Source organism: Triticum dicoccoides, chromosome 2B, assembly GCF_002162155.2.
Source record: "Triticum dicoccoides isolate Atlit2015 ecotype Zavitan chromosome 2B, WEW_v2.0, whole genome shotgun sequence".
Lineage (NCBI taxonomy): Eukaryota > Viridiplantae > Streptophyta > Magnoliopsida > Poales > Poaceae > Triticum > Triticum dicoccoides.
Window position 1 is genome coordinate 575,071,974 of NC_041383.1, and position 21,262 is coordinate 575,093,235.

The following is a 21,262-nucleotide window of genomic DNA, read 5'->3' on the forward strand; positions in this document are numbered from 1 at the left end:
CGCAAGCTTGCGACATCCAGGAAGAAGAAAGGTACCATGAACAGGCACCAAACAACAAGCATGACGGGTCAAAAACACGGCCCTAAGATAAATGCAAGAGGGGTACATGCCACTGGGTCTGACCCGAGCGGCTTGGGGATAATGTAGCCCGAGGGGCGCCCCCAGCAGAGTGAGCTAAGAACATGAAATAAAAGAGATACATGCCATAGGGACGGACCCACGCGGCCTGGGAATAATGCAGCCCTGGGGGCGCTCCCAGCTGGAAATGAAACTAGAGAGATGTCACCTGATGACGCTGGAGACGAAGGGGTGTTGATGCAGCAGACTCGGTGGGCTGCGGGAGAAGATCCTCATGAGCCCCCAGGCCCTGGGGCCTCGGGAGGCTCCGGAGGCGCTGGTGGCTCCTCGGAGACCGTCTCCATCTCCACCAGGGTTGCAGAACGCCTGACCTCTTGAGCCTCCAGGATGGCCCTCATGATGCGCTGGTACGTAGCAGCCGCATTCGGCAAGCCGTAAGGCATGCGAACATAGCTGTGGGGCGGGCCCTCGCAGCGTCCCACTCGCGAAGGCCGGAGGCGCTCCTGAGACGCGGCTTGGTTGAGCCCTGGTATGTCGATGTAGACGCGTAGCCCACCATCCTCGCCTAGATGGGGGGCCACAGCGGGTAAGCGGCGGCTGCCTCTCATGACCCTTGACTCCTGTAGCTCCTGAATGGCCTTGCTGACGAACTCCTGAGGGTTTGGCCCTCCTTGCCTTGCTCCTTCTTGATGGAAACGTGCTTCGAAGCACGCCTCCACGTGGTGCCCAAGCGCCTCCCTCGTGACCTTGGCGAGGTCGACGGCCCTCCAGGGGAGAGCCACCGAGCCCTGCCTGAGGAGGGCGCCGGGCACACTTCCCTATGCAATGGAAGGAGGTTCCCCCTAAGCAGGTGCGGGCCCAGAGGGACCTGCCTCCTGAGGGGCCGGGCCGGTCGATGTCTTCTTCTTCTTGGGGGCGGCCTCGGAAAGCCTCCTGCTTCCGCGATCCGGGTCTTCCAGTGATGCGACCTGAAAGGCTCTCTCCAGGGAGCAAACTGCGTCTCTCTCTTCGCAGGGCACCATGATGACCCCGCCACTTCCTGGCATTTTGAGGACGTTGTAGCCGTGGTGGGTTACGGCCATGAACTTGGCCAGCGCTGGGTACCCGAGGATGACGTTGTACGGCAGGCGAATGTGGGCGACGTCGAAGTCGATGAGCTTGGTGCGGTACTTGTCGCATGCCCCAAAGGTGACAGGGAGGCGGACATGCCCAATCGGGACCGTGGAGCCGTCGGTGACTCCGGAGAAAGGCTTGGTGGGCTGAAGCTGACTGTAGGGTACTTGGAGATTGTTGAATGTTTCCACGGACAGGATGTTGAGCCCTGCCCCGCCATCGATGAGGGTCTTGGTGACTAGCACGTTGCTGATGATTGGGGAACAAAGCATCGGGAGGACTCCGGCTGTGGCCGCGCACTTGAGCTGATCCGCTGAGCTGAACGTGATGGCACACGTCGACCACCTGAGAGGGCGCGTGGCCTCAAGCTTGGAGAGGACTGCATTCACTTCGTAGGCGAACTGCTTGAAGATGCGCTGAGAGGCTGGGGGTTGAGCCCCACCTAGGATGCAGGCGATCGCGCGTGGTTCTTGGAAGCCCCCAGCCCCTTCGTCCTGATGACGGTCCTCATTTCTCCTTGGCTGCGGCGGTAGCGGAGGGAGGCCTGCGTTACCTTGTGGGCGATCCTCGCGAGGCTGATCCCTCCAGCCTCCCTCGCGAGGCGGGTCCTGCCAGCGATCCTCGCGAGGTTGGTCGCGCCACCCTTGACGTGGGCCGCGGTCTTCCCAGCGTCCTGCGTTCCTTCCTCCTCCTCGTCCGTAGCCCCTGTCGTTGCGGTCGGGACGCCGGCCAGTCCGTCCTTCACGCACGGCCCTGAGCTCTTGGCATTCATTGGTGTTGTGGGTGTGGAGGTCGTGGTACATGCAGTACCGACTGCCCTTGGAGGATTCAGGCTGATCTCCGCCCGCTTGGTGTCTGGTTCTGCCGCGAGCACGGCAGCCCCCTTGCGCTTCACGTCCTTGGCCTTGGGCTTCTTCTCTTCAGGGTCTGCGGCAGGCAATTTGAGGAGGGAGAGACGCCCTTCCTCAGCCCTGGCGCACTTGGTCGCCAGATTGAACAGCTCCAAGGAAGTGCACAGATCTTCATGCATTGCAAGCTCCTCCTTCATTTTGACGTCGCGCACGCCGTCAGAGAAGGCTGAGATGATGGCCTCCTCGGTCACCTTAGGAATCTTGAGGCGCGCGTTGTTGAAGCGCTGGATGTACTTCTGCAGGGTTTCCCCTGGTTGTTGCTTGATGCGGCGCATGTCGCTCACGGCGGGTGGCCAGTCGCGAGTACCCTGGAAGTTGGCGATGAAGCGGGTGCACATCTCATCCCAGGAGGAGATTGTGCCTGGGGCCAGGTTCAGAAGCTAGGTGCGGGCCCTGTCCTTGAGAGCCATGGGAAACCAGTTTGCCATGACCTTCGCGTCTCTGTTGGCAGCCTCGATGCCCAGCTCGTAGAGCTGGAGGAACTCTGCAGGGTCTGCCGTGCCGTCGTAGCAAGGAGGCAGGTCTGGCTTGAACTTGCCGGGCCACGCGACGGTGCGTAGCTCGGTGGTGAAGGCGCGGCAGCCCGCTGTGGCCACAGGAGGCCTTGGAGGACGAAGGGCTCGGTCTTGCGGGTCCCCGTGCACCACAGCTGGGTGCAACGCGGGGTCTTGACGTGCTGGAGCAGGAGCGTGGTCGGGACGAGCCGGAGCAAGGAGCGCTCAGGCAGCTTCTCGAGGGCATGGGACCTCTTGGCAGCTCTGCTCCTGCCGCGCTGGTTCCTGACGGGGCGGGTTCCGCCGAGGGGCTGTGCGCCTTGGAGCCAGGGCGCCTTCTTGAGGGGGAGGCGGCTGCGGCGCCCCAGGAGCTTCATTGCCTGTGCATGGCGGGGCGCGGTGCAGCGAGAAAGATGGCGCGGGGGAGCCCCCAGCGGCGCGGACGAGTTTGGCGACTCGGTCGAGCCACTCTTCGTAGACGTCGTCGACTGGGCAGTAGCGCAGGAGCTCGTTTGCCGCGATGAGCGCAGCTCGAGCCTCCATGGCCGCGCGGGGCGCGCGGGATGAAGAACCAGCGGGGGTGAGCGAGGGCGTAGCGGTGCGGCCGTCTCGCCTCATGGACGGGTGCTGGGACGATGCTTGCTGCTCGTTCCCCGTCGGGCCGGTGGCGGCGTTGACGGTAGGCGACGGGGAACGACGAGGGCGCCCGCCGACGGGAGCCGTCTGGGTGACGCGGGAAGCAAGGGCGGCTCGGCGCTCAGCGCGAACCCGGCGTGCGTCAGACATGGTCGCGACGGTCAGAGAAGAACAGGGCGACGGAAGACGAAGTCTGGAGCACCCCTACCTGGCGCGCCAAATGTCGGATTTAGGGTTCCGACAGACCCTTGAGGTCCGAACACTGGGGTGCGTGCGGAGGTTTCGCCTTCTACCTACTTGTTCCTCACCGAATCGCTAGGATCTAAACTACGAGAAGAATAACACAAGAGACACAGGATTTATACTGGTTCAGGCCACCATTGTGGTGTAATACCCTACTCCAGTGTGTGGCGTGGTGGATTGCCTCTTGGGCTGATGATGAACCATACAAGGAAGAACAGCCTCGCGAGGGTTTGTTCTTGTCGTCTCTCTCTTTTTGCCGGCCGGATCAATCGATCGATCTCTCTCCACCCTATGGGTGGCTAGCCCTATTTATAGGCGAAGGCCCTGGGCCTCTTCCCAAATATTGAGCGGGAAGGGTGCCAACAATTGGCCAATTTGAAGGGGAACATCTAGTACACTTATCCTGACTAAAGTTGGTCCTCGCGTGTCAAAGGCTCTGGTGGTGACGCTGACTTGGGCTCCACGGTGACCTCCATCCTGCCGTTGGACTGGTCTTGGTCTTGTTGCACCGAAATGGATGCCTTTGCTTGATGCTCTCGCGTGCGCTCGCTCCCCTTGCACCAAAGAGGAAAGAAGGACACTGCGCGGGCTGGCGCCCTTGGTCGTCATGGCTTGCATCACGGTCACCTCGCGAGGTACCCCGCCTTGAACTCACCGCCTCCTCGTGAGCCAGCCTGACGAGGCCGTGCCTGAGGAAGCTCCTTGTCATCCGCCCCGCGAGGCTTGGCCCCTCGCGAGGGTCTTGAGCTTGTGCTGATGAAGATGGGTCGTGCTGGGCCCCCTTTGAGCCACGCCGCAGGCCGCAGGCAGGCAAGTCTGGGGACCCCCGTTCCTAGAACGCCGACAGTATTTTACTTAGTGTTTTTGCCAAGTAAGACCTTTGGGATGGCTTACGATGATAGTTGTTTTGATCTTGCTGAAAAACAGAAACTTTTGCGCCTAGGAAAATAATTTTCATAATTCACAGAAGTGTGATTTTGATCTGATTCTGTTTGCACAAGATTGGTACATAAATTACCCAGGTTGTCCTAATTTTCAGAATGTTTGGAGTTACAGAAGTATTCTAAGTTTCCAGATTGCTACAGATTGTTCTGTTTTTGACAGATTCTGTTTTCTATGTGTTGTTTTCTTATTTTGATGAATCTATGGGTGGTATCGGGGGTATGAACCATGGAAAAGTTGGAATACAATAGATATTACACCAATATAAATAAATAATGAGTTCATAACAGTACCAAAAGTGGTGATTTATTTTCTTACACTAATGGAGCTTGTGAGATTTTTTTGTTGAGTTTTGTGTTGCGAAGTTTTCAAGTTTTGGGTAAGGATTTGATGGACTATGGAATAAGGAGTGTCAAGAGCCTAAGCTTGGGGATTCCCAAGGCACCCCAAGGTAATATTCAAGGACAACCAAGAGCCTGAGCTTGGGGATGCCCCAGAAGGCATCCCCTCTTTAGTCTTCGTCTATTGGTAACTTTACTTGAGGCTATATTTTTATTCACCACATGATATGTGTTTTGCTTGAAGCGTCTTGTATGATTTGAGTCTTTGCTTTTAAGTTTGCCACAATCATCCTTGTTGTACACACCTTTTGAGAGGGACACGCATGAATCATGATTTATTAGAATACTCTATGTGCTTCACTTATATCTTTTGACCTAGCAACTTGCTCTAGTGCTTCACTTATATCTTTTTAGAGCATGGCGGTGGTTTTATTTTATAGAAATTGTTGAACTCTCGTGATTCACTTATATTATTTCGAGAGACTTTTTAAACATCATGGTAATTTGCTTTGATTATAAATTTAGGCCTAATATGATAGGCATCCAAGAGGGATATAATAAAAACTTTCATATAAAGTGCATTGAATACTATGAGAAGTTTGATTCCTTATGATTGTTTTGAGATATAAAGATGGTGATATTAGAGTCATGCTAGTGAGTAATTATGAATTGGATAAATACTTGTGTTGAGGTTTGTGATTTCCGTAGCATGCACGTATGGTGAGCTGTTATGTAACGAAGTTGGAGCATGAGGTATTTATTGATTGTCTTCCTTATGAGTGGCGGTCAGGGACGAGCAATGGTCTTTTCCTATCAATCTATCACCCTAGGAGCATGCGTGTATTACTTTGTTTCAATGACTAGTAGATTTTTGCAATAAGTATGTGAGTTCTTTATGACTAATGTTGAGTCCATGGATTATACGCACTCTCACCCTTCCACCATTGCTAGCCTCTCTAGTACCGCGCAACTTTCGCCGGTACCATACACCCAGCATATACCTTCCTCCAAACAGCCACCATACTTACCTATTATGGCATTTCCATAGCCATTCCGAGATATATTGCCATGCAACTTTTCACTGTTCCGTTTATTATGACACACTTCATCATTGTCATATTGATTCGCATGATCATGTAGTTGACATCGTATTTGTGGCAAAGCCACCATTCATAATTATTTCATACATGTCACTCTTGAGTCATTGCACATCCCGGTACACCGCCGGAGGCATTCGTATAGAGTCATATTTTTGCTCTAAGTATCAAGTTGTAATTTTGAGTTGTAAGTAAATAGAAGTGTGATGATCATCATTATTAGAGCATTGTCCCATGTGAGGAAATAAAAAAGGAGTGTCCAAAGAAGCCAAACAAAAAATACAAAAAATGAGAGAAGAAGAGAGAAGGGGTAATGTTACTATCATTTTTCCACACTTGTGCTTCAAAGTAGCACCATGATCTTCATGATAGAGAGTCTCTTGTCACTTTCATATACTAGTGGGAATTTTTCACTATAGAACTTGGCTTGTATATTCCAATGATGGGCTTCCTCAAATAGCCCTAGGTCTTCATGAGCAAGCAAGTTGGATGCACACCCACTTAGTTTTTCTTTTTGAGCTTTCATAAACTTATAGCTCTAGTGCATCCGTTGCATGGAAATCCCTACTCATTCACATTGATATCTATTGATGGGCATCTCCATAGCATGTTGATACGCCTAGTTGATGTGAGACTATCTCCCTCTCTTTGTCTTCTCCACAACCACCATATTCTATTCCACCTATAGTGCTATGTCCATGGCTCACGCTCACGTATTGCGTGAAAGTTGAAAGGTTTGAGAACACCAAAAGTATGAAACAACTGCTTGGCTTGTCATTGGGGTTGTGCATGATTTGAATATTTTGTGTGATGAAGATGGAGCATAGCCAGACTATATGATTTTGTAGGGATAACTTTCTTTGGCCATGTTATTTTGAGAAGACATAATTGCCTTGTTAGTATGCTCGAAGTATTATTGTTTTTTATGTCAATATTAAACTTTTGTTTTGAATCTTATGGATCTGAACATTCATGCCACAATAAAGAAAAAATACATGGATAAATATGTTAGGTAGCATTCCACATCAAAATTTTGTTTTTATCATTTACCTACTCGAGGACGAGCAGGAATTAAGCTTGGGGATGCTTGATACGTCTCCAACGTATCTATAATTTTTTATTGTTCCATGCTATTATATTATCTGTTTTGGATGATTTATATGCATTTATATGTTATTTTATATTATTTTTGGGACTAACCTATTAACCTAGAGCCCAGTGCCAGTTTCTGTTTTTCCTTGTTTTTGAGCTTCGTAGAGAAGGAATACCAAACTGAGTCCAAACGGAATAAAACCTTCACGATGATTTTTCTTAGACCAGAAAACACCTAGAAGACTTGGAGATCAAGTCAGAAGATCCACGAGGTGGCCATAAGGGGGAAGGCGCGCCCAGGGGGGTAGGGCGTGCCCCCTACCTTGTGGGCCCCCTGTGATTATCAATTGCTCGACAGTAATTTGTTCACCCACCGTATTATTTGTTATCTTGAGAGAAGCCACTAGTGAAACCTATGGCCCCCGGGTCTATTTCCATCATATAAGTTTCTGATCTACTATTTTGCAATATTTTACTTTCCGATCTATAAACCAAAAATACCAAAAATATTTTATCATTTGTTTATCTATCTCTATCAGATCTCACTTTTGCAAATAACCGTGAAGGGATTGACAACCCCTTTATCACATTGGGTGCAAGTTGTTTGATTGTTTGTGCAGGTCTTGGTGATTTGTGCGTTGCCTCCTACTGGATTGGTACCTTGGTTCTCTAACTGAGAGAAATACGTATCTTTACTTTGCTGAATCACCCTTTCCTCTTCAAGGGAAAATCAACGCAAGCTCAAGAAGTAGCAGCAAGTCTCTTTCCTCATTACGTAATACATTATCTCGTAACTAACTCCTTATTCACTTTGCTTGCAAGCTTCTTGTGATGATGTATTACCGAGAGGGCCTAGAGATACCTCTTCATCATACGGAGTGACAAATCCTAATCTCGATTCACGCTAACTCAACAGACACCTTAGGAGATACCTGTAGAGTATCTTTATGATCACCCAGTTACGTTGCGATGTTTGATAACACACAATGTATTTCTCCGGTATCCGGGAGTTGCATGATCTCATGGTCGAAGGAATATGTATTTCACATTAAGAAAACAGTAGCAATAAACTGAACGGTCATATGCTAAGCTAACGGATGGGTCTTGTCCATCACATCATTCTCCTAATGATGTGATCCCGTCATCAAGTGACAACTCATGTCTATGGTTTGGAAACCTTAACCATCTTTGATCAATGAGCTATCTAGTAGAGGCTCACTAGGGACACGGTATTTGTTTATGTATCCACACATGTATTTAAGTTTCCGGCCAATACAATTCTAGCATGAATAATAAACCTTTATCATGATTAAAGAAAATATAATAATAACCACTTTATTATTGCCTCTAGGGCATCTTTCCAATATAGGCCACTACTAAAAGTCACCAAATGTGATTCTCTCTTTTTAAAGAGGGTGATAGCTACGATCATGTCGTATGCTAGAGAAAAGCTTAAGACATCTTCTCCTTCTTGATTCTTGATGCCATAGTCAAAGCCCCCATGCACCCCTTCAAAACTCGTGTTTGATGTACCCACGTGGCCATTGAGGTATCCTCCTATGAAGAGCTTCTCGCCAATCGGTACTCCTAACCATGTCCTCCAGGCCTTCCCACAACTCCCTCTTGGTGTTCTCATTGTGGCCTACTTCATGGCCTACCCGCTGATAACATTGAGATCTAAGTCCCTAGTTACCAACTTGACCAGGATAATCTGGTCCCCAAGTCTCTTAACGTCTACCACTCCATACTTGAGGCTCTTCTTGATCAAGATGCTTGCGCCATTTCTGTTTGCAGCCGTCCCCGTGTACCACAACTTGAAGCGGGTATCCTCCACCTCCTTTGCCTTTTGAACCCTCCATTTGGTTTCTTGGACACAAAGGATATCAACACCTCTCCTCGTTGCTGCATCAACTAGCTCCTGAAGCTTCCCTGTTAGAGACCCTATGTTCCAACTACCTAAGCGAATCCTCCTAGGCTCGGGTAGCTTCCTTACCCTTCGCACTCGTCGAGTCAAATGCGAAGACCCTTGCTCATTTTCCACTACATCTGGGTGTCGATGTAGCGCGCCACTAAGAATGGGACAACCCGGTCCTCGCTCACTTGTCACTGTATCCAGATCAAGATATGACATGCCACCGAGGGGTGACGGCCCGGCCCGTGCCTATTAGACACCATACCCAAGTTCCGATGTGGCGCGTCACTGAGAGGGTTATGCCCCAACGTAAATCTTTTGGGTTTCATCTCCATAAGAGTGGCTGAGTTTTTACGTTGGCTCGCCAAGCCTATCGCAACCCTCCTCCTTTACCTGGGCTTGGGACCGACTATTTTGAGACAACATAGGCGGAGTTGGCGCCATGATCCGTCCAAAGCCCGAAAATTTTCGCTTGGAATTTTCAAACCGCGCGCCATCCTCCAAATTCCCACCCCTACTTAACCCTCCACCGCTGCCCCAGATCATCACAACCCACGCCACCGCCCCAATCTCCCAATAAGAAACCACCGCTCGCCTGCCCAGGCCGCCGATCCCCTTCTCCGATGGCCCACACGGAGTACACGACGTGCAAGTCCATCGGCGGCAAGGCGCCCCAGAAGCAGCTGGTGCGGGAAATCATGCAGGACTACAAGACTGAGCTGCACTTCCAGAGCTCCATCGTGTCGATGTTGCAGGAGGCCGCCGAGGCGTACCTCATCGGGCTCTTCGAGGATACCAACCTCTGCGCCATCCACGCCAAGCGCGTCACCATCATGCCCAAGGACATCCATCTCGCCCGCCACATCCACGAGGAGGGCTTCGAATGCTTCCTGCCCCCATGGTTCCTTGTTGACCCCTAGGGGATTTATTTCATCCACCTTTGCTTCGAGTTACTGTTAGGTTGTAGTTGATGATATGTTCCTATGATGTTAATTACTAGATCAAAAATTGCAAAGGATGTGATCTATTTTATCCTTGTTTCTGAGATCTCGTGAATCAAATTTCGTGCTTGGATGCTATGTTTGGTGAATGATTCTCTATCATCCTAGGAATGATTCTTGTTCTGGAGTTATTTTGTTTGCGTATCAGAAATTTGCAATTGGGAATTACCATTTGTATGTTCTTTAATTCTTTTGATCGTCGGCCATTTTATCTAACAAGCTATTAACTGACAGAATGCATAATTTGGTGTTCACTAATAGGATGCATAATTTGGTGTCAGCAACATCGTCTCTGATTAAACTTGAGATATGAGTATATGACCCCGATAAGGCTACTTCTACCAAAATTTTGAAAGATCGGAAGGTGGATGTGATTATGAGCCACTCATCACTGCAGTTGCTATGATATTGTTTGCAGCTTCTGTTCCATAGATTCCATCCTAGCTCTCGTACTTCTGTGGGTCTGTGAGGATCTTCGCACTTGCAGTGTCGGTGTTTACAATCTTGTTGGTGCCACACTGCACATATGGCCATATGGGTTAAAAATTGGAGGCTCCGTTACCATATCCGTACCAAGCCTTTAGTTCCATACTAGCCTTGAAATCACCACTTGACCAGTTTTAGTAGTACTACTCTTGACACTTGTAATTTCAGATTTTGCTATAAACCAAGACGATTGATCTACTCACTGGATGGGAGACAAGATTTGACAGAGCTTACCATGAGCTTCTGAGTGCCTGAATAGCATGGGCATGACAGAATATTTGTCGACATAAACAGCCAATGCATTCTGCGGCGTCTTCCTAGCCGTGGCCAAGTTGTTGTTGAGCAGTTCGTTGTAGTACACAACAGAGCTATTGTAACTTGTCATACAGCCACACTCATTCAGATATCGCCATGCGGAACCTCCATGAGAAAAGCGAGGTTGTGTGCATCCTGGACGGATTTGCAATATTTTGTTGGTGCGGAGGCTGAGTGTAATTGGTATATTTATGATATTAATATATTCCCTTTGTCTAAAAAATGAGAAAAGCCAGGCAGCACCCGATCAGCGCCATGTTGAAAACCATGAAGCTGCGAGCCCCAATGTTGTACAATTCCTGGATTTTTGTTGTTGTTGAGGAAACTCAATTCTTGGAAATAGTTGAACTGGTACATGTCATTAAGAAATCTCCCTATCATATATTCATTGCAGGTGACTTTAACATGACTAGGCGGAACAGTGAAAAAAATAAACCAGGAGGCTTGAACAGATGGGTCCTTTGTCCAATGTTGTCACTAAACAAGGTGATCTCATGGAAATTGAGCTTCATGGTATGATGTACACTTGATGCAATAACCATAAGAACCCTACCTATGAGCTTATAGATAGAGTGTTGGGGTCACCTGCTTGGGAGGGACATTTTCCCCTAGCATGCATGTGTCTCTACTCGATGGCAACTGCTTGGTGTTGGCGCTCCGGAGGACGCAAATCATATCTTTTTTCGATGCCATCGTCCTGTTTCTTGGAGTGTCATGCGAGTTGCGGCTGGGCTTGATTAGGACCCTTCGTCAGGGTGGTCTTCTTTCGTGCCTGGGGTCCCTAAGAGGCCCTGAGAGGCCAGGCTAGTAAAGTTATGTGGACATGCGTTGGGGCGCTGCTATGGTCGCTCTGGCACATCCATAGCAAAATTACGATCGAGGGTGTGTTCCCATCTCATTCGGCTGACTATATTCTTAAATGTGTCACCTTCTTGCGGTGGAGTCCGTTGGGAAAGCGCTAGGACTCTGAAGGTTTGAAGACGACGATGCAACAACTACGCAGCATCAATAGCATCGCTCAAGCTCCAGTAGTAGCTGCTTAGGGTAGAAGCTTATTTTGGCTATTTTATGAGCCTGCGTGCACTGGTTGGCTTTTGCATGTAATATCCCTGGGTGGAGCCTGGAACTTCGTATGTCATTCGTGTGGTGTTTGGAACCTTGTCACTTTGTTGTGTTGTGGCTTTATTAATTTAAAGTCGGATGCCTCTGGCATTTTCATTCTAAAAAAATGTGTCTCTACTCTCACTAGGGAGCTATTTGATCATACACCCCTAATGATCGCTTCTCGAATGAAGCTTCCCGGAATGACTCCTACGACATAGGAGCCTCAAAGCTCCAATGAGTAACAAGTTTGATATAGCACAAGCAGGGGCACACATTGCTTTGGTGGAAGTGTAGCTCCGGGGTTCCTCTCTGAATCCTCAAAGTTTGGTGGAGTTTGGTTGAGGGAATAAGTCGTATGGGGGTGAGCTCTTTCGAGGTCAGTGGTGGGGGCAACTCGGATTTGGAGGGTTAGTTGTAGAGGTAGAAGAAGGGTGACTTCTATAGCTCCCTACAAATCCAACCGTTATTCTCACTTGTAGCACATGCTCGGAGATCCAACCCATCTAGAGGAGGATCCACTTGGTACCTCGGAGATTCGGCCTACCCAGAAAAGGTGGCATTGAGTACCCCGGGAATCCATGGGTCATATGCACAGAGACACGGGGTGTCAAGAGGAGATGCCAACTGCCCCTTGAAGATCAAGGGGTCAGGGCCTTGCAGAACTGAGGTATTTAGAGGAGATGCCAATTGGACCCGAGAGATCTGAGTGACTAGAGTCCGGAGCTCCGGGGCATCCGGTGAGAAACACACATCCTTTTCCGTACTGGTTTAGATGGATGGGTGGTTGAGGTGTGCTCTCACCTTCATCCTTCTCATTAGTTAAGACATATTATCTCTGTCCCAAATTAGTTGTCTTGGATTTGTCTAGATACATATGTACCTGACACTAAAATGTGTCTAGATACGTATGTACTTGACAATAAAAGTATAAATAAATCAATTTTCACAATAATTTCCAGATTGGAATAATATGGTATGTATTAATTACCATTAATCCATTACATATCTTTCCATATTTTGTGTCTTTATGATGTTTTATTTGTTTCTCAATTGTAGCACGTAGTTTTCTCCTCCTTGCCTGGAATTAGCTGGCGTATTAAGAGGAAACGCCTGATTCTTCTCATTTTACCCCCGATATAACGCCTTTGCATGCAAAACCATCTGAACGGTACTAAGGGCATGGCCAACGGGCTGCCCCAGACCTAGTGCCCCATGTTCCACGTAGGTTCGGATGACACGCTGGAGCTAAAGCAGGCGCTCCGCAAAGCGAACGGGCTCTTGCAGAGGAGCCGAATGCTTGAGGTAAAAAGTAAGAGGAAAGGAGGAGAGAGAGGGGTATGCCCACAGTGAAGGAAGGAGATGGGGAGAAAATAATTGTATTGGGTCCATTGAGCTGAGGTCACCTTATGCTGTCTCCTTTGGGTGAAGAAAAATTAAAATAGTAGCCCTGAAATTTTTATGTCTATTTGGAAGATGGGGCTACACCATTGTAGTGTTTCCATTGCTCGTGCCCTAATAGCGCCTTTACGGAGTAGGACGTCATAGCATGTCCATTGTGAGAGCTATACACTGGATGCCAACGCCTACAGGACTGGCACAGTCAAACCACCAGCCGTCACGCGTGCCACCGTTGCCCCGAGTCCTCCTGACCCATCGTTCTTGTCGTCGGAGTGGAGGCACCCCTGCATATAACCCAACGACTCCGGGCTCTGGCATGCACCTCCGCCTGGCCACCTTGTTGAGAGCAGAAGGGTAGCGTCCGTGGTGCGCGCTCTTGCTCCCTCCGTCGCAGCCGCCGGGCACATGGCCACCGCTGTGCCGCGCACCGCCGGCTCGGACGGGTCCGTGGTTGACGTGGAGATGGTAGAGGCGAGCGAGATCCGGCGGCGGACCAGGCCAGGCGACCGCGTGTCTCCGCCCGGCGACTGGGGAGAGTGGCACGACCGCGACGTCGCTCAGGGTGACCAGCTGGCGTCCCTGGAGCGCGTGTTCGCGGACCAGCGTGTGCCGTCGTGGCGTGAGCAGCTCACGGTGCGCGCCTTCGTGGCGAGCTTCTTCTTGGCCGTCATGTTCAACATCATCGTCATGAAGCTCAACCTCACCATCGGCGTCATCCCCTCCCTCAACGTCTCCGCCGGCCTCCTCGGCTTCTTCTTCGTCCGCCTCTGGACGTCGGCCATCGAGAGGATGGGGTTCCTCAAGCAGCCCTTCACGCGCCAGGAGAACACTGTCATCCAGACCTGCGTCGTCGCCTCCTACGGCATCCCCTACAGCGGTAATTTTTGTCATTCACTGGTTTATCGATTCCGTTTTTAGTCACTTGCATGCTCTATTTTTTTTTGGCGAATAATTACTGGCATGCTCGTACATGACAACTGCACCTAGACGCCTTTTTTACATATTTGCGAAAATTCTCTTGAACATAGCTATTCGTGAATGATACTAGGTAAAAACTTACTAAGGCAAAAGCTGGGTATCCTTATTTCACGATTAACTCAAAAATTATTTCAGGGGGCTTTGGTAATTACCTATTGGCCATGAGCGACAGAAGCGCTTCGCAGGCAACAGAGGCAAATAACCCTCAAAATATCAAGAATCCGCATCTTGGATGGATAATTGGCTTCCTCTTCCTGGTCAGCTTCATCGGGCTCTTCGGTCTTGTGCCCCTGAGAAAGGTAAAAAAGGATTTTATGTTCCAATATTTTCGTGTTCGAGAAAAAATTGTTCCAATATTTTCTGAACCTGTCGTGTCAGATGCCAGTTTAACTAACTTAGCACTGCACTTCAGATTATGATCATTGACTACAAGCTGACCTATCCAAGTGGCACTGCAACTGCCTATCTCATAAACGGCTTTCACACACCCCATGGTGCCAAGATTGCAGAGTAAATACTGCAACCATTTCCATTTCTGTGCTAGTCAGATGCCTGCACAATGAGTTTACCAGTTTTGATTTGGTTTGCATCGTTGTACAGGAAGCAAGTAAAGAAACTGGGTAAATTCTTGGTTCTCAGCTTCTTATGGGGTTTCTTTCAGTGGTTCTACACAGCCACTGATGAATGTGGATTCCAGAAATTCCCATCATTAGGGCTGCAAGCTTTCAACAACAGGTAAAGACTGCACCCTGCAAAGGACGTCTCCAATCAAATCTCTCCCTTCAACTCTTGAACTTGAAGATCCTTCAAATTTCCAAAGCACACACATTCCAATATTCACTTTAACCGAACTTTTTTTTTGTAAGGTTTTACTTTGACTTCTCTTCTACCTATGTCGGAGTTGGAATGATTTGCCCACATATTGTCAACGTATCTATTCTATTGGGAGGCACTCTCTCGTGGGGAATAATGTGGCCTCTTATAGCCACTAAAAGAGGCAGTTGGTTCTCCGCCGATCTGCCTGAGAGTAGTCTCCGTGGAATGCAAGGTTACCGGGTAAGAATTACACTCTTTCTTGAAACCCGAGTTATCCTTTTTTTCCTACTAAATTCCGATTGGTATGACAGGTCTTCATAGCCATTGCCTTGATTCTTGGCGACGGCCTCTATCACTTTCTCAAGATGCTCATTCTGACGGTCTACTCATTAAGATCTCGACTCAAGACGGGCAACGCTGGTCCATTTCCTGTCTCTGATGATGAAACATGTTACGGTACTGCAGCTATCTCATATGATGAGCAGCGGCGCAAAGAACTATTTCAAAAGGATCAAATCCCCTGGTACATTGCATATGGAGGTTACGTTGCTGTTGCCGCTGTATCTATTGGCACGGTCCCGCAGATATTCCCTCAGCTGAAATGGTACCAAATATTGGTAGCCTATATGGTAGCGCCGATACTTGCCTTCTGCAATGCCTATGGAGCTGGCCTCACTGATTGGTCTCTTGTTACAACTTATGGGAAGCTTGCAATCTTTGCTTTCGGTGCATGGACAGGTGCTTCAAATGGAGGTGTTCTTGCCGGCCTGGCTGCCTGTGGTGTGATGATGAGTATTGTTTCTACTGCTTGTGATCTGATGCAGGACTTCAAAACAGGATACCTGACACTAGCCTCACCAAGGTCAATGTTCATCAGCCAAATCATAGGCACTGCAATGGGTTGCGTCATTGCTCCCTGTGTTTTCTGGCTTTTTTACAAGGCCTTTGAAGATGTTGGGATCAGTGGAAGTGAGTACCCTGCACCAAATGCTGCCATCTTCCGCAGCATGGCAATACTAGGTGTCGATGGCTTCTCATCACTGCCAAAGAACTGCCTTACTCTCTGCTACATATTCTTTGTTGGAGCAATCGTTGTCAACTTGATAAGAGATCTTGTTCCCAAGAAGGTATCGAGATTTATGCCAATTCCAATGGCGATGGCGATACCATTCTACCTAGGACCATATTTCGGCATCGATATGTTCATTGGGACAGTGATCCTTTTTGTCTGGCAAAGGCTGGACAGAGTCAAATCAGACACATATGCACCTGCAGTTGCTTCCGGCTTGATTTGTGGTGATGGATTGTGGGTTTTGCCCCAGTCAATGCTTGCTCTTGCTAAGGTGAAACCTCCAATCTGCATGAAGTTCCTGTCAAGAGGGGTGAACGCCAAGGTGGATGCTTTCATCGCAACATTATCGTAGAATGTTCGTCACTGTTGTCAATCAAAGATTCAGATTGATGCCAGACATGTATGAAATTTGCGTTTGCCCGTTTATTCAGAAAAATATGCCAGTCTAGTTGATATAACTAGATGTAAAACTATGCACAAGGAGATGAACGGCAAGTGTATTATTCTGTACTCTTTTGCAATTTAGTAATTGTTTAGAATCTTTTCCGATTTGATTTTCCCTAGTGTGTGTATAATGAATAGGTGGGGCGGGAGTTGCAGCAAGGCATTTTATCTAGATTCGCTTCAAATGCTGCACATAAGACTGGAAAATATCGGGCTAGATTCAAAATTTGTTACTAACAAAATTTTAATTGAAAAGAGTGGTAGTAGGCAGTAGTACTAAATTTACTCAGACGTGCGTACCTCGGGAAGAGGAGTTCGGATCCACTGCAGCTCGGACGAGTTCCCTGTCTGGAACACCGGCCAGTCGCCATGTCACTCAGCTCTCTGCCTCGGTGTACCATCCCACTCGTCTCGGCGTGGACATTACGTCAAACACCTTGCGTGCGCCATCTCTACCTCGCCGACTCAGCCATCGAGCAGACGAGCATGGGTAGCCTGCACCTAGGCGCCACCTGCATGGTGCACTCCGGCCGTGCCTGCCATGGCAGCCCCGTTCCGGCGTTCGGGAGCGCTGAAGCAGTATTTGCTTTGGGAGGGAATCGATGGCAAGCGATGAAGCAGAGACGCCGGACTCCTCATATTCTACGCCGAGGATGAAAATTCGGCAGATGAATCCTTCGTGTCCAGGCCAGAGAAAGGCGCGAAAATCGAACCATTGCTGGTCACGAACCACGATATCGACCGACCCTATACGGCTGTGCCGTGGTGCCACTCCCGACACCTCACGTTCCCGCCGCCGCCTAGAACGATGTCGCCCTCGCTTTGTTCGTACTGCGCGTTCAGGGCCACCGTGCATAGACTGGGCGACAGCAGTAGGTGTCAGGCCCTGCTATCTGATGATACTGAAGAATGCAACACTTCGACTGTTGATGCTCTGTTTTCGCTTCCTCAAGTCACCGTTGTCGTCTGAACGTCCATAACGGGCGACCTTCCTCGACCGTAGATCAACCATCCAACGGCTACCGGCAGCGAGGTTGTCACTGTTGCTTTTCCGACAATGCTACTATACTGTTTTCTCTCATCCTTTAGATACTTTGTAAGGCTATTCAACCTCGCTGACATCTCTCTCCTGACATCGCGGTTCGTGTACCAGTGTCCAGTAAACGCTTCTTGGTTAAATCCAATTCTCTCCTTTACGACAGATTATCTTTCATGAATATGTCTAACCATTAATCAGACTTTACATAATATGTATTTAATTATCAAATTATAGTACAGTTAACCCTAACCACAAACGCAGCTTGTTGATGTGCCAAATGAAATTCTAGCATCCACAAATTTAACGACATAATTGTATTAGGCTAAATACCATAAAGGGTTAACATAACTATTACTCGACATCCACATCCCGTAATCAAATGTAGCATTGTCGATGTATTGATCCTACAAACATGGGGCAGCATATGCGTAGCAGCTCTACATGTGTCCAGATTTAGGCCCTCGGAGGGAGGTAATATCATACTAACAACTTTATTGGAATGTATTGCTTGTATCGCCGTATGAATATGAAATCACAAGGCCTCGAGAGATGTTCTCAAGGTTACTAGGATATAGCAGACACCCACAACATCTCGTAATCAGTAGCATTCTCCCTGGTACTACAAGTTCTTAACTGAAATTCTATCACAACATCCGATAATCACTTGTGTAAGAGTTATAAGAGTAGGATAGGGACGAAATGAGTAATGGTAGACGCACGGGGATTTACTTAAGGATTTTATATGGACTAGCTAAAGTGAACCAATTGAATTGGAGATTAGGGGAGGCAGGGGCCCACCCCGGCTGAAAAACAGGTTGGGGGTTGGGGGGGGGGGGGTAGTTAGATGAAGATCCAGTAAAAAGGCCATAACACATCCATGCGTCTATGATTATTAGGGACGGAACTAGGGTGCAAGTGCAAGCACCCGTCACCACCACCAACTTTGTTTCAAGGGAGTAGTTGTCTAGATACATCCATTTCAGCATCAGCTGAATCAACTGATGTGGGACGGAGAGAGTACAAATTATTCGTGGTATGCGCAAGGATGACGCGTACTCTTGCTCTAGACTGTACTGGCGTGTGCCATCGTGACCAGCCGCCGGAACAACGCCTCCATGCCAATCTCCTCCTCCTACATCACGGTGAGATCGAACTACTTCATCCTTTCCTGGAGCAACCTTCCGTGCCCTCAGGAATTGTAACCTCATCTCCACGTCCTTCATGCTAGGTCTCTTCTGCCCTCTCAGGTTCAAGCACTCTCGCGCCAAGAAAGCCACGTGCTTGATCGCCTCTATATCTTCTTCCCGCAGAACCTGCTTATCCACTATCTCCTCTAGAGGCCTCTCCCCCATAGCCCACAGGAAGTAGTTGGACAAGTTCTGCTTCTCGCCATTCTCGTTCTCAATGAGCGGCTTCTTTCTCATCAGCAACTCGACAAGAATCACCCCGAAACTGTAGACATCGCTCTTCTCGGTTAATCGGCCCGTGTGGTAGTACTCCGGATCCAAGTAGCCAAAGGTGCCCTGCACGGCAGTGACCAGATGTGTCTGGTCAATCGGTATCGACCTCGACGCACCAAAATCCGAAACCTTTGCCGTATGGCTGTCGTTCAGGAGCACGTTCATGGACTTGATGTCTCGATGAAGTATCGACATTGAAGCTGCCGAGTGCAGGTACGTGAGCGCGCCCGCGATCTAGGTGGCGATCCTTAGGCGCTCCTCCCAAGGCATCGGCAGAAGCCTACCATCTTGCGCCCCGTTCAAGAGGTCGTAGAGCGTGCCGCTGGAGACGAACTCGTAGACGAGCAGAGGGACCTCGGACTCCAGGCAGCATCCATGGAGCTTCACGACGTTCCGATGGTTGATCTGCGACAGGATGGCAACCTCGTTGATGAACTGGTCGATCTCGGCGCTCGCCACCAGCTTTGCCCTCTTGATGGCGACAACGCGCTGGTCCATCAGGATGCCCTTGTAGACCGTCCCGTGGCCGCCACGGCCGACCACGCGCGAGTGGTCAAAGTTGTTGGTCGCCTTCTCTAGCTCTTCCAGGGAGAATATCTTGGTGCTGTCACTGGCACTTGGGTCAGAGGAGACGAGCTGTTCAAGGAGGATGCCCTTGTTCTTGCGAAAGTAGCTCTTCTTGAGCTGTTTCTGGACGCCTTTCTTCCATCTATGGATGATAATGATCGTAATCACGGCAAGAAACAGAATCCCCGCGCCAGAGCTCAGTCCAATGGTAACACCTGCGTCACGTTGCATTGGTTTTACCACCGTGTTAGCAATCATTCACTTTCAGAAGGAGTGGACTCGGATGATCTTGCAAAGTGCAACTAGCTGAATTTGCTGAAAATCAAAATGCCGTACCTAAGATAACATTGGATGCTTTGCACTTCCTTGCAATAATGTCAAAATCTGTCCCACGCGGGCAACCAAAGCAAGTAAAACTTCCGAGGCTATTCTGACAGATTCCATTGCAAGTGTATTTATCTGGCTGCAAGCACTCGTTGATATCTGCAAATGGCACGAAGCAGCATCAGAAAGTAAACATAAGAAAAGAATTCCTGCGATCAGTACTAATTCCCTGGGAATGAAAAGAAAGGGCTCATTCGGTTTGGAGAAAACCAAAACATAGAAATTATCAGTAATACAGGAATATGATAGGATGACTGTTATGGCGCTGCTAGAAGGAGGGCGCGAGAAGGCCGGCCGGGGGCCTTTTTGCCCACGGCCGGGCAAGAGGGAAGAGATTTCCTTCTTAATTCTTGCTTGATTAGATTGATACATCTCCTCTCTTTGCGAGTTTACTTTGACTCCCAAGCAAGGCTTACTTGACCCCTAAGCAAGTGACTCTTATCTCTAATTAACCCTAAGACTAATGGACCCATTACGTACTCTAACACTACACCCCACCTGGACATGCAGCTTGTCCTTGAGCTGCAACCTAACCAACTTATAACCATGACTCGACGCAACACAAACCTAACACCTAAAAACAAGCCTTTTACATCTCGGCTTGTTTTATTATTCTGAACCTAAAATGGACTGGGACACTTTATTTTGGACCCCTTAACAAAAAGTGGACACCATCCGCACGTCGGACGTGCACGTGTACAACCCCCTGGATCCCATGGACACCACAAGAGTGACCAGCAGAGGCGCCCTCGTGGCGGCCGGTGGCGGAATGCAGTGGTGCTACGCGGTGCGCTGCTGTCGGTGACACCATGCCTTCTCCCTGCCGGACGGCTATTGGATTGTACCGCACAGGGAAGAGTGGAGGGCTTGCGATGGAGAATGACGAGGAGGCGCCGATGTCGCAGACTTTGAGATCGCTGCCCGCGGGGAAAACAACATACCCGCCGCCCGTGGGGGAAACCGCATGCCCAAGATCCCCGACACAGCGGATGAGATCGAGGTCCTGTGCGCAGTGAAGGGTAACTTGGAGGAGCGGCAGCTGCAGACCACGCATCTCCCGCACACGCCGCCGCGCTAGGAGGCCGCGCGCAGTAGCCAGCAGCCTCGCCGCCGCCGACACGTGGCGGGTAGCGATCCAAGACGGAGGCGGTGACGGCGACGGCGGGGACTGGACTTGGTGAAGCGGGACTCCCGCCGGCGCGGTCGATGCGGGGCCGGAGCTGACCGGCGATGGCTGTTGCAGCTGCAGCGGCTGCTGCAGCTGCAGCGGCTGCTGCGGCAAAGCGCCGGGCGCGGCGGCTGCCACTGCAGCCAAGGCTGGGCGGTGGTGGCGATGGAT

General features: G+C 49.4%; 2 protein-coding genes and 2 pseudogenes across 2 annotated transcripts; 2 read left to right on the plus strand and 2 right to left on the minus strand.

Annotated features, from left to right (window-relative positions):
* The first annotated feature begins 9,482 nt into the window (after positions 1 to 9,482).
* Positions 9,483 to 9,779, plus strand: LOC119361021 (histone H3.3-like). The gene has a single exon (XM_037626421.1). It carries the CDS (start codon positions 9,483 to 9,485, stop codon positions 9,777 to 9,779), a length of 297 nt encoding a protein of 98 aa, XP_037482318.1.
* Positions 9,780 to 10,198: 419 nt separating this feature from the next.
* On the minus strand, positions 10,199 to 11,354 carry LOC119361022 (annotated as a pseudogene).
* Positions 11,355 to 13,245: 1,891 nt separating this feature from the next.
* Positions 13,246 to 16,544, plus strand: LOC119368046 (probable metal-nicotianamine transporter YSL13). Its single transcript, XM_037633409.1, has 6 exons — positions 13,246 to 14,040; positions 14,277 to 14,440; positions 14,554 to 14,651; positions 14,742 to 14,876; positions 15,008 to 15,197; positions 15,269 to 16,544. Exons 1-6 carry the CDS (start codon positions 13,569 to 13,571, stop codon positions 16,379 to 16,381), a joined length of 2,172 nt encoding a protein of 723 aa, XP_037489306.1. The 5' UTR covers positions 13,246 to 13,568; the 3' UTR covers positions 16,382 to 16,544.
* Positions 16,545 to 18,131: 1,587 nt separating this feature from the next.
* The window catches only part of LOC119361023, a 9,380-nt pseudogene continuing 6,249 nt past the window's right edge, over positions 18,132 to 21,262 (minus strand).

Bases quoted from the DNA above. Each gene is read 5' to 3' on its own strand.
- LOC119368046 (XM_037633409.1), top strand. From the start codon at position 13,569: ATGGCCACCGCTGTGCCGCGCACCGCCGGCTCGGACGGGTCCGTGGTT. The intron at 14,441-14,553 runs GTAAAAAAGGAT...ACTGCACTTCAG, and splicing joins GTCTTGTGCCCCTGAGAAAG to ATTATGATCATTGACTACAA. The intron at 14,877-15,007 runs GTAAAGACTGCA...TTTTTTTGTAAG, and splicing joins CTGCAAGCTTTCAACAACAG to GTTTTACTTTGACTTCTCTT.
- LOC119361021 (XM_037626421.1), top strand. From the start codon at position 9,483: ATGGCCCACACGGAGTACACGACGTGCAAGTCCATCGGCGGCAAGGCG.